The 12,513-nt window shown below is 44.8% G+C and overlaps 1 protein-coding gene across 1 annotated transcript in view; it reads left to right on the top strand.

Moving 5' to 3' along the window:
• Positions 1-846: 846 nt before the first annotated feature.
• RIMS3 (regulating synaptic membrane exocytosis 3) overlaps positions 847-12,513 on the top strand; it is a 182,644-nt gene continuing 170,977 nt past the window's right edge. The window contains exon 1 of the mRNA XM_073665730.1: positions 847-997. Coding sequence (XP_073521831.1) covers positions 975-997 — 23 coding nt within the window. The 5' untranslated portion in view covers positions 847-974. The remainder of the gene's footprint in view (positions 998-12,513) is intronic.

Raw genomic sequence — 12,513 nt, forward strand, 5'->3', positions numbered from 1 at the left:
GCATTCATTGCTGTCAAAAAATGCTAGAAAAATGCAGTAAAAATGAGTTTTTGCCGCTGCATTTTTCCTGCCAAGAGATGCAGAAATAGTGTAGACACTTCTGTATTCAAATACTCAACATGTGCACATACCCTTAGACAAGAATGGATTAACATAAATCAGGATTTGTACCGAAGCTGATATCCAGCATGCCAAGGTGAATTGCAGAGGTCTTGAAGAATAAATGTCAACACTCTAAATATTGAATCTTTGCAGAAACTTTTTGTATTTGTCAATAAAAGTTTAAATCTTTTTAAATGATTACAATTTTGCTTATTTGTGTCAATATCAAAACTTTTGGCAATGACTGTAGATACCTCAAGTCACCTTCAGACATCTTATGGTCTCTATCTCCATGCCTCAACGGTTTATAGCTCTTCTACTGCCAGGGGGGGACATACACAATAGTTTATGTATATTGAACCAAAATTCGTGTGGAAGCTCATTATTTCCAGGAACGAATAAAATTGAAATATCTACACTCTCTTGATAGTTTTTCAATCCAGAAGAATTAAAATCAACAATCTATCTGTGTGTAATGCAGATATTTGCACAATATATGTGTGCTGTTGCTTGTGCTGAGATGCAGGGAGAGCAGATGTACAGGGCATGTTTAATTTGTGGTACAGTATTGCTGAGAGTCCCAGAGGCCAGGTAGCAGCCGACTGCCAAAACATTGAAGCCTTGGTCACAAGGGGAAAAAAACATGTTATTACAAGGACTGCAATGCTGATATATTAAAACGAGTGATAAACAGACTGGTAGAGCCAATCAAAGGAAAGAATGAGGCAATAGAAAGAAAAGGGTAAAATAAGAGGATTTGGCAGTGACGGGTTAGATGCTCAATACATGGCTTCAGTGGAATGTTTCTCCTCCCTTTACTCTGCAGCATCTGAGATTACTAGAAGACGCTGCTTACAACTTATGAGGATGAAATGCAGGCAGCCGACATAATAAGGTAAAAGCGGCGTCTCCAGTACCTAATATCCAGAGACAGACATCAGAGCTAAGGAACAATATCCAACTACAAAGACATAGCAATCATATGCTTACAAACACAATTCCAAGATACATATTCATCTAAATGACCTAAATGGTTACACAGTCTTGGAAATAATATCACTGGGCTGTATTATTAATAGAATTATGTATGGCTTTTGCTTATTAGGATGTTAGACCCTTTTCCTGCTTACTTATATCAGTTTGACTTTGCCAGACCAAAGATGTCAACAACTGGATAATCTTTTGACACCTTAGAACAGGGGTCCTCAAACTACAGCCCGCGGGCCACACGCGGCCCGCGGAGGACTTTCATCCGGCCCGCCGGGCTATGGGCGGAGGAGAGGAGAGCGGTGCCATTGCCCGCCCTTCCCCCCGCTTGCTCAGGGCCCCGGCAGCCGGATATTTACCTCTCCCCGTGCCTCCGCAGATCCGCTGTCTTCCTGCTCTGCGCTTCCTGTGACGTCTCAGGTCAGAGGGCGCGGTGACGTCTTTACACCGCGCCCTCCCGAGTGCTGTCACAGGCAGCGCAGAGCGGGAAACGCCGCCGCGACGCTGGAGTCCAGACCAGAGCAGCGGCAGCAAGTGACAAGTGAGGTGAGTATTGGATTTTTCTTTTTTTTTATGTATGGAGGCATAGGTCATTATATGGGGGGTGACATCCTGCAAGGGGTATAATATGGGGGGTGACATCCTGCATGGGGTATAATATGGGGGGGTGACATCCTGCATGGGGCATGATATGGGGGGAAAGGGACATCCTGCATGGGGCATAATATGGGGGGAGAGGTGACATGCTGCATGGGGCATAATATGGGGGGGGTGACATGCTGCATGGGGCATTATATGGGGGGTGACATCCTGCATGGGGCATTATATGGGGGTGACATCCTGCATGTGGCATTATATGGGGGGTGACATGCTGCATGGGGTATAATATGGGGGGGTGACATCCAGCATGGGGCATGATATGGGGGGAAAGGGACATCCTGCATGGGGCATAATATGGGGGGAGAGGTGACATGCCGCATGGGGCATAATATGGGGTGGGTGACATGCTGCATGGGGCATAATATGGGGGGTGACATCCTGCATGTGGCATTATATGGGGGGGGTGACATGCTGCATGGGGCATTATATGGGGGGTGACATGCTGCATGGGGCATTATATGGGGGGTGACATGCTGCATGGGGCATTATATGGGGGGGTGACATGCTGCATGGGGCATTATAAAGACAGGGGAGTGATATCCTGCATGGGGCATTATATGGGGGGGTGACATCCTGCATGGGGCATTATATGGGGGGTGACATCCTGCATGGGGCATTATATGGGGGGTGACATGCTGCATGTGGCATTATATGGGGGGGGTGACATGCTGCATTATATGGGGGGGTGACATGCTGCATGAGGCATTATAAAGACAGGGGAGTGATATCCTGCATGGGGCATTTTATGGGGGGGTGACATCCTGCATGGGGCATTATATGGGGGGTGACATCCTGCATGGGGCATGATATGGGGGGGAAAGGGACATCCTGCATGGGGCATTATATGGGGGGTGGTATCCAGCATGGGGCATTATAAGGGGGGGGAACAGCCTGCATATGGCATTATAAGGGGGAAACAGCCTGCCTATTGGGAACATTTACCTGCCCATTGAGGACCTATGCTGCCTATTGGGGACCTATGCTGCCTATTGGGGACCTTTGCTGCCTATTGGGGATATTTACCTGCCTATTGGGGAAATTTACCTGCCTATTGGGGATATTTACCTGCCTATTGGGGACATTTACCTGCCTATTGGGGACATTTACCTGCCTATTGGGGACCTATGCTGCCTATTGGGTACAGTTACCTACCTATTGAAATACCGGTTGATTTAACTTTACTTGTTCTTCATTTTAAATATTGTATTTGTTCCTGTATTGTTTTTTTTACTTCAAAATAAGATATGTGCAGTGTGCATAGGAATTTGTTCATAGTTTTTTTTAAAAACTATATTCCGGCCCTCCAATGGTCTGAGGGACCGTGAACTGGCCCCCTGTTTAAAAAGTTTGAGGACCCCTGCCTTAGAAGCAAGGTAAGACCAAGCTTTGTACTAATCCATAAGTTACTAGGGCATAGCACTACAGATCTTGGCTCTGAGATTCAGACCTGGTGGCCAACTCTAGTTTTTTGGATTAGTTCTACCATCTGTCATGCTAGCTTCATTATTTCTAATACATTTTAAACTGAAAGAAATGGAATTCTGAAAAAGTCATAAAAGCTAACGTACCAAATCATAGATGTGGCTCTATTGAATTAGATACTATGGCACATTGGCGCAGGAGATCTTTAAACACAGGGTTCAGTGAGTTTTGTTAAATCTTTTTATTTCTGCACATAGGGTTATCAGTTATATTGGTTTCAAATAGCAAAAATATATAGTCAGGTATTTAACTTCTGTGGTATATTCACAGGATATGTCATAAATACTTGGTGGAACCCAAAAGCATAAGGTTCCATGTTCTGCCAAATTCTGGGGGTTTGTTCAAAGTGATGCCGACATACTTCTTAGGCCACTGACATCAATGTGCACCCACAGGAAACAAATTGGGTGACACCACAGATGGTCACATCCCATACCTAGTGGTAAAAATGGGGCTAACATTCTCCAGTAATAAATACATTACATCACCTCTATAATTATCTAGAACTGTTTGTTGAACAAAAACAATACACTCCAAATGTTGCCATTTTTTATCGCTTGTTGATAGATAATTCTGTGCTATTGTTTTTGTGGAAATTAAAATGTAAAAAAGGAGGAATATTGATGCTGCATTTTCATTGGATTTCTTGGACATTCTAAAAGCAAACTCTAAAACAGAAAATAATGTTTGAAATATGCTGCTGCTAATGTTCTGTATAAGATGGTGTGACATGCAGAAGTAGTGCTGTTGCAGAGTGTGACATGCAGAAGTAGTGCTGTTGCAGAGTGTGACATGCAGAAGTAGTGCTGTTGCTTTAAAAGCATTCAGCAACTATTAGACTATTAGATGGTGGCCCGATTCTAACGCATCGGGTATTCTAGAACATGTATGCAGCCGACCAGGCGCAATCAGCAGAGCGGTGTCTACATTTGGCGGCAAAATCGCTGATTGGTCGTGGCCCCAGGCCGCGACCAATCAGCAGAGCGGTGTTTAAATTTGGCGCCAATATCACTGATTGGTCGCGGCCACAACCAATCAGCGAACCGTGTTAGTGAGGACCGGAGAGCGTGTTTAAATTTGGCGCCAAAATCGCTGACCAAAGTCGCCGGCCGTGACCAATCAGCGAATCGTATTTCTGAGGACCGGGCAGAGGCGTTGCCTGTGCGTGAATTTCCGCTGCGAAGAGCCGGGAGATGGTCGGCTGCTCGCAGCTGAAGTATCCCGACCGGCGGCGCCGCTCACCGGTCCTCCCTTCACACTTGCCATCGGGAGATCAGCGGGCCAAGCCTCTGATCTCCCGACGGTAGCCGCATGGAGGTCAGCAGCACCGCCCGTCGGGGTACTTGTGCTGCCAGCAGCTGGGAGATGAGCGGCTAGCGCCGCTCATCTCCCGGCTGCATCGCCGCTGACCTCTGTCCAGCAGATGAGCCGCTAAAGGCCGCCATCTTTTTCTGAAATGATGGATTTTTATGGAGCTGTCAAGCTCAGGTCAGGAGAGGTGCCAGCCAGTAAATGCTTTATGATGCGATCCACGCAAGAAAAATACGGCAGTGTGTCTCTGCCCGAAGTGTTGTGCTCCAGAAGCATCCAGCAACTAGAGGGGTTAACGCAGTCACAGGAGAAGGGGAGTGTTTTAGCAGAGCCCCAGGGGGATTGTGGAGAAGTTGTTTACTGTCTGGCTGAAGCCAAAGAGAAAGGTGGATTGTGTGTTTTGTATCTCACAGAAGGCCCCTGCAAATGAAAAGGATTCAAGTCAGGAGTGAAGCTAAGCACTGGTCAGGTAGAGTTTCTGAACTAGCAGTGCAGAGTATTGTCAGGCAGAAAGATAAGGTCTGGAAGAAATTGTGTCACAGGGATCATCTCCCTCAGTAAACCCTCCCCCCTCCTCCATCTCACTGTGCTGTAAAGAATGCTGTGTTCATTAATGTGCCTTTGCATTAGAACTGTGCTGTCCTGTACTACTGGGAAGACTGTGAACTGCTGTGCTGCTAAGGAAACTGTACAGTTTTTCACTGGAGCCTGTTGCTCATAAGACTTAACTTGCACTGGCTGTGTGGCTTCTTATTAAATGCTACTGTTCTACTGTTTATGAGGACTCTTGTCAAGTGTGTCTGGTCAGCAAGTGAAACAACCTACGTGTCTGTGCCTGAGGGTCAATACTCCTGTGTGCCTGAGAGAAGCTGCAGCACATGGTCTATGGTCGCCCTGAGTAATGGTTCCCCCAGGTTTCCAAAGAATTCATGTAACCTGACTCGCCCCCTATCTGAACCTAGCGGCGTGCGTGTAACAATGGGTGTTAAAATTTTAGGCTATGTGCCCATGATGTAGAAATGCTCCGGATTTTTCCTGAGCGTTTCTGCATCTCCCTGGCAGAAAAAACTCATGCGGATTTTACATGCGTTTTTCCTGCCAGGGACAAGCGGAAGTGAAGCATTTTTCACATGCATTTCCGCATGCGGGTTGTCAAGCACTTTCCAAGAGATTTTAGCATCACTTGGAAAGTGCTTGACAACTTGGTCACACTATGCAACTGCTGACGTCGGTCGCGTGACCCGTCACATGACTAAATGACGTCATGGCAGGTCCTTTTAGACCATCGCGAGCTGCCGGGGACACCGGACGGATCGCTATGAAGACCGCGGGCCATCAGAGGGTAAGTATAATGTATAATTTTTATTTTATTCTTTTTTTTACAGGTACTATGGTACCCGGGTCTGGAGGAGAGTCTCCTCTTCTCCAAACCCGGGTACCATCCGCATGATATCCTCATGTGCACATGTAGTGATGCGGATATTATGCGATTCCCCAAAATAGTGCTGCGGATTTTTCCGCAATGATAATCCACAGCGGAAATTTATGCAGCATGTGCACAGCACATGCGGATTATCATTGGGGAACATGGCAGACCTTCTACCAAGCGTTTTTTAAGCGTTTCTGCAGCAGAATTGCCGCTGCGGAAACGCTTAAAAAACGCATAGTGGGCACACAGCCTTATGCATCTTCCACACATCCTCAATGTTTGTGGTATTCTGATTGACCCTTTGATTTTTTGTATCCAATTTCTTTTTCACAGTTTTAATCTAGGACCTACTTTTTAATTAAATTGTGGAGTTGTAAGATTAAACTATGCTTTATCGACTTCCTGCAGTGTGAACCTTGACAATGGCTGTATCACAAGAGAACTAGTCTGGTCTAATGATTGGTCTGGAACAGAGTTCACGGCTCCATTCCCCCACAATGAAAAAATCTAGCTGTCTGACAATGGGTTAGTTTTCGGGGGATGTCTTCATGGGTGTTTTTATCTTTCAGTGCAAAGCTTTGGAGCAGGTATGTCAAACTGAAATACACAGAGGGCCAAAATGAAAAACTTGGACAAACCAGTATACAGTATAATGAGCCCCACAAAGTCCTCCATACAGAATAATGGCCGCACATAGTCCTCCATACAGTATAATGGGCCCACATAGGTTTCATACAGTATAATGGCCCCATATAGTCCTTAAAACAGTATAATGGCCCCACATAGTCCTCCATACAGAATAATGGACCCTACATAGTCCTCCATACAGTATAATAGAGCCCACAAAGTCCTCCATACAGTATAATGAGCCCCACATAGTCCTCCATACAGAAAAATGGCCCCACATAGGGGTGATGGTTTTGGTGTTGAGGGCCAAATAAAACCACCCTGTGGGCCAGATTTGGCCCATGGGCCAGAGATTGACATGTATGCCTTGGAGGGTGAGGCTACACTTTATTGTGTGGGAGATGATCTCAATTATTTTAATAGTATGTATCAAAAGCTAACAAAATAATTAATATTTCCAAATTATTTTGCCACCAATGAACAGGATGCATTGATTTAATGGAAAAATCTACCTCTGTGCCATCTACAGACCAACTGCGAATTACAATCATTTGATAGATCCTCCCCCAGTTTATTGTTGACCTTGTTACCTGACATCCTGCAAGTCAATTAACATGGGGATATTTTTCCACATGGTGAATGAGATTTATTCAGATCTTGTCCAGGTTGCTGATGCTGTAGTCCATTGTGGATTTTCTACCACAGTCTACAGAAACTCTGTAGCACTTTGTCTACATGTGAGTAAAGCCTAAATTGGTGGAGGAATCCTTACTGCTCTATAAAGCTTTAAAGGATGCAGTATGCTGTTGATCATGCCACTTTTTTCCATAAAAAATCCATATCAATTTGAGAAAATAAAACTTTGTATTCCTCCCTATGAAATGTCAGATAAGCATATAGGCCAGTAAATTTCTTTGGTTTTACTGGAACTGTAATATGCTGCAATTTTTGCACTGAGGAAATATGCAGCGTCAAAAACTCATCAACTTAGCCTCAGAAAGGAAACCCCCAAACCACCACCATCTATTTATTCTTATGTTAATACCCTTTCTACTGTATATTTGATTGCAGTACATGGGAAATAGACAAATTTTTGAATCCGTTTGCGATATGCTAATTAGTGTCAGACTTGTCGAGGGGGCATTGGTTTTCCCAGACTAGTCGTCCAACTAATCATGTTATCATTTTCTGTGGGCGTAATAACATGATTTGCAATAACTGGCAACACCACCAGCTCTTTACAAATCTTGTGCATGCGCGACTTTCATCCTTTTATGAGATTGCACAATGAAGCTGGGTGTGCGTGCACTGTGCATGTCCAGGGAGCACATCGTGATGACAGTACCTGGCAGGAGAACACTGTGAGGACGAGTGTGCTCCCTGGACATGTGCAGTGGGCCTATGAAGCTGGGGTACAAACACACATATGAAAGTGACGCTCATAGGGGATGGGGACGACTCGGCGCCCGGGCCTTGTAGTTGGGTTTGGGGATGCCGCAGTGGCCGGCTCCCGGGCCCGTACCCTGGGGTCACTCTTAAAAAAGGGAAGGGGGGAATTATATAGGATAGGGAAAGTTCGTGACGCCACCCGTGGTGTCTGGTGAGGATCACCAGCGCTGCAACAGTCCTCTGAGGCCGGTGTTCAGGCAGCTTTGTTGGTGCGGCTCCCCACAGGTGGAGCGGGGCCTCAGGGGAGCGTAGGAGAAGGGATGCAGGACAGAGGAGACCCAGCCAGGTGAGAGGAAGGGTAGAAGAATAGGCACGCACACCGGAGTTCACTTCAGTACCTTTACTGGTGGTGTTTCAGGCACGATCCAGGGCACTGTAGGGTGAAGGATGCATATCAGGACTCTCCCCAGTGAGCGGGTGTGGGGCCTCCTGTTTCTTGCCTTTTCCTGATAAGTTTATGACCTAGCACATTTCCTCTCTCAAACAGAGGCCAGGGCCCCTAAGAAAAGACTTTGAACGAGTATGTTCAACCGTAAAATCCAATTTTATTAGATTCAAAAATTAAACATGATAAAAACCAAACACAGTGCTCCACTAATATGAGCGGGCTAGTAAATATGCACATTAAGAAATATATACATATTGTATCCCAATGTCCCAAAGAATAACATAGATTTCTATTTCATAATATATACAGTAGTTCACAAAATGTGACCATGCTGCTACCTCACTGAATAAATAAAGACAATATTCGATTAATACCATAAAAATACCTGTATCTGAGAAGCAGCTGTCACTATAAATTGAAATATATTATGTGATGACCGTGCTGCTGCCTCATGGAGAACCTACAAAATGCATACCGGCACAATTGGTAATATATGGAATACCCATGTGTAAGTATTGAACTCAGACACTATGTCTCATGGACAGAGGGACAAATGCAAATGAATGACATTACCTTGACAGGTATCATGTGCTGAAGCCCGCCCGTCGCCCCGACGCACGTTTCGAGTATCCTTCTTCAGGGAGCTAAGGTAAATGTGTCGCGTGGTGGTATATATAGTGGTGGTTATCCCACATTAATGTACGCGCCGTCGTTTCCGGTCTCACCTAGACCTCAGACGGCGCATGCGCTAGATGACAACTTCCTCTCGCGGAACTTCCGTTCACGGCTGGTGAACCGCAAGCGACAGGTTGCTACGCAACACATGTACGCTCGCAGGCACAGTGGCAGGGTCGGGAAGTATCCTGGAAGCGGTCAATCGTACGCATGCGCACCGGTCCAGGCGACATGGTAAGTATGTGTAAGAAATAGAAATTCTTTTACAGATTCAATAAATATAGAATAATAATCCTGCGGGATCTGCATTGTGATTGCCTGATATGTCCCATAATTCATGAATTCATGTATTATATCTGCGGACAACTAAGTACACGATTGAGTGGGATCAGTTCTCCTCCTCTCAATTCTCAGGATTCCAGTTGTGGAACTTTGTTGTTAATATAAGTTTATGACCTGCCTGGAGCTAGGCCTGACTTGGTCTCTGTCTTGCACCTGCTGACCTGGTGGTAGGGCCTTCTGTTGGAGATCACACTCCCTGGTCTCTTGGGCCTCCGAGACTCCTGACCCTGGTATAACAGTCAGCTTTTTGGTGTTCCTGGGACATATAGTTCGCCAGGGGTTCCAGTTATTTCTTCTGGATGTAAGGAATCCCTGCAGACGCGGACCCGGTGTCCGGTAATGGTTGTGGGGTGAGCTGGTTAAGCTCCTCTGCCCCCCTATGTTGCTCTCTTTCCATTCGCCTTCGGCCACGCTCGGGGCCCTCACTAGGCTTCACACTGCAGCAGGCACACTGCGCTTCACCGCTCTTTTGGCGTTGGCATGCCCTAGGCTCACTAACTCGAGCTCTCTGAGTCTGGACTGAACTACCTGAGCTCCACTGCAGGCTAGCTTCTGCAGGAGCTCCTCTCAACAGACTGACTTTCTCACAGACTGACCTTCTCACAGACTTCACTCTCTGTGGACTCCAGACTGAGCTGCCTAGCTCCACCTTCCCTTTTTATATCCCTAACGGGCTCCCTCTGGTGGTCTGAGGTGGATGGTGAAGGTGTGTGAATGCTACAAGGGCCTCTTGTGGAGGAATCCGTCCATGCACCCCTCTGGGATCCGTGGCACCAATGCGCAGCAGGGCGACACAAAAGGACAAAAGTTGTGTTAGATTTGGCTCTTGTTCATCGGGTGAAATGATCTTTTGGTTTGCACAAAAGATCATCGTTCTTGGCAGCATATTGTTCTATGCAAGGGCTCATTCATCACAATATGTCAGGCTGTGTAAATGGACCCTTCTAATGTGAGAATTACACACAGACCTTGGCTTAGGGGTATCCTGACAGCTACATTAGATGGGGGTGACGAAGGGGTCAACGTAAACCAAGTATTTAGCTATTTTAATGGAAAAGGCATACTACTGCAGGAAATGTAAAAGCTACATTTGTTATTTCGGAGTAATGATTTATGTTATCTCCTTTGGGATATATTATAGCTGTGTTTTCATGGCATATATGAATCTTATCATTTAAATAAAATGCATTTTATTTTTTTCTAGCTTGGCGAGAAAGCATTAACAGGTCCACTTTAACCAATGTAATAAACCATTTTAACTCATAGTAAAGTGCTTTATATAATAAATATATTCTCAAAGTCTCAATATCGTAATTCATCTAGACATAAAGGAAGCTTTTACCACAAGAGCCATTTAGAAATTCTACACTGCTACCACCTAAGTATGGATAAAATGCATTTTACATCATCTATATATCTATAAAAATATATGTATTTCTAGTATTTCACGCTCTGCTGTCATTAACAAGCGACAGAAAACTGCTTGTATTATTAGCAAACACTGGTAAAACAAATTCAAGGTGAATTATTGAAATGATGGAGTGTTTAGTTCCTCGTTGACCGTTCTGTGCCTCCTTTGTTCCCTATACCTGTTGACAATGGCTGTTTTATCTACCGTATGTACTGGATGTAAACTGTTCTATATGCTGCACAATTCTCCCTCCTCCCCCTGAACATACAGATGCGGATGGCACAATAAAGCAATAAAACACTGAATCCCACCGAGACAGTCCGGTTTGATGTAGAAGCCTTGGCCACAACACCAAACGTTACAGCTCCGAATCAATGTCTAGGTAAATTATTTAGTAGTCTGCATCATATCATTAAATCTAAAGGGAGGTGTAAAGCAGATAGAAAGACATTCACAATTGGCACTTTAATCAAGTGATGCTCTTAGATCGTCTTTAAGACCAAATTACGCCCATTCTCCAATTCTTCCCCTTTTATACATACACTTGTCTAAGCCATATGTGATAGGAGTGTGCTCACGTATGCAGTTTGGATGTGGTGTCTTGATGTCATATCACCAGCTCATGCCACACCTTTTATTACTATGCCTTTTTGACAAAAATTATTCTGTGTTCTCGCTATGCCTGCACTGCAGATCCCTGGATTTCTGCCCGGACAGCCTGTTGTCTGGTGAATACCGGATACTGGATCCCATCAGTCCATCTGTTTTTTCCGAGCTGTCTGTTTAGGCTTTAGCATATGCTGCTGATCCTGCTTCAGCACCATATCCTCCTCTCATCAGGGGCTTTGAAAATTACAAATCTCGTTATCTACGGAAACAGCCTTCCTGTATTACAGCAACAGAAACTTGTATTTAGCATGTTTTTCCCTTTCATATAGACTAAAAGTTATACAAAATATTCAAAGACATGTTTTGAACAAATTTTAGAAACTTGATCCTTTTTAAGACATAAATCTCAGCTGGTGACTGTTACATAATTTAAAGGTACCATAGCAGTAGAAAAATACATGGACTACACATCCAAAACTTATACGTTGATCTATTGCGGCTAAGCAAAAATTTACAAAATTGAAGGTTCTTAGTTTAACATTCTTATCAGACCGTATGAAGAGCACTGCCATGTCACAAAGAACCTCTTAGTGGGTACCTGGACTTATAGTTGTGGCACAGTGCGCCAACCATTTCTGGTGCCATACTACGGCAGCGGGAGAGTGACCAGGTGTCCCACAGCTCTGTATTGGTCTATATGGACAATTGGTCACTTGATGTGCTCTAGCACATTATCTATCATGGGTGCGTGTGCTCTATGTGTGTGGTCCATAGTGCTCACATCCATATAATATACTCGTTTGACTATTTCATTTATTTTACTCACTTATATAGCACTATTAATTCCACGGCGATTTACAGACATTATCATCACTGTTCCCACTGGGGCTCACAATGTAAATTCCCTATCAGTATGTCTTTGCAGTGTGGGAGAAAAACAGAGGAAACCCACGCAAACACAGGGAGAACATACAATATCCAAGGAGATGTTGTCCTTGGTGGGAATTGAACAATTGAACCCAGGACTGCAAAGCAACAATG

This window comes from Phyllobates terribilis, unplaced genomic scaffold (genome assembly GCF_046119375.1).
Source record: "Phyllobates terribilis strain yellow unplaced genomic scaffold, ASM4611937v1 Scaffold_2__4_contigs__length_985480577, whole genome shotgun sequence".
Classification (NCBI taxonomy): Eukaryota; Metazoa; Chordata; class Amphibia; order Anura; family Dendrobatidae; genus Phyllobates; species Phyllobates terribilis.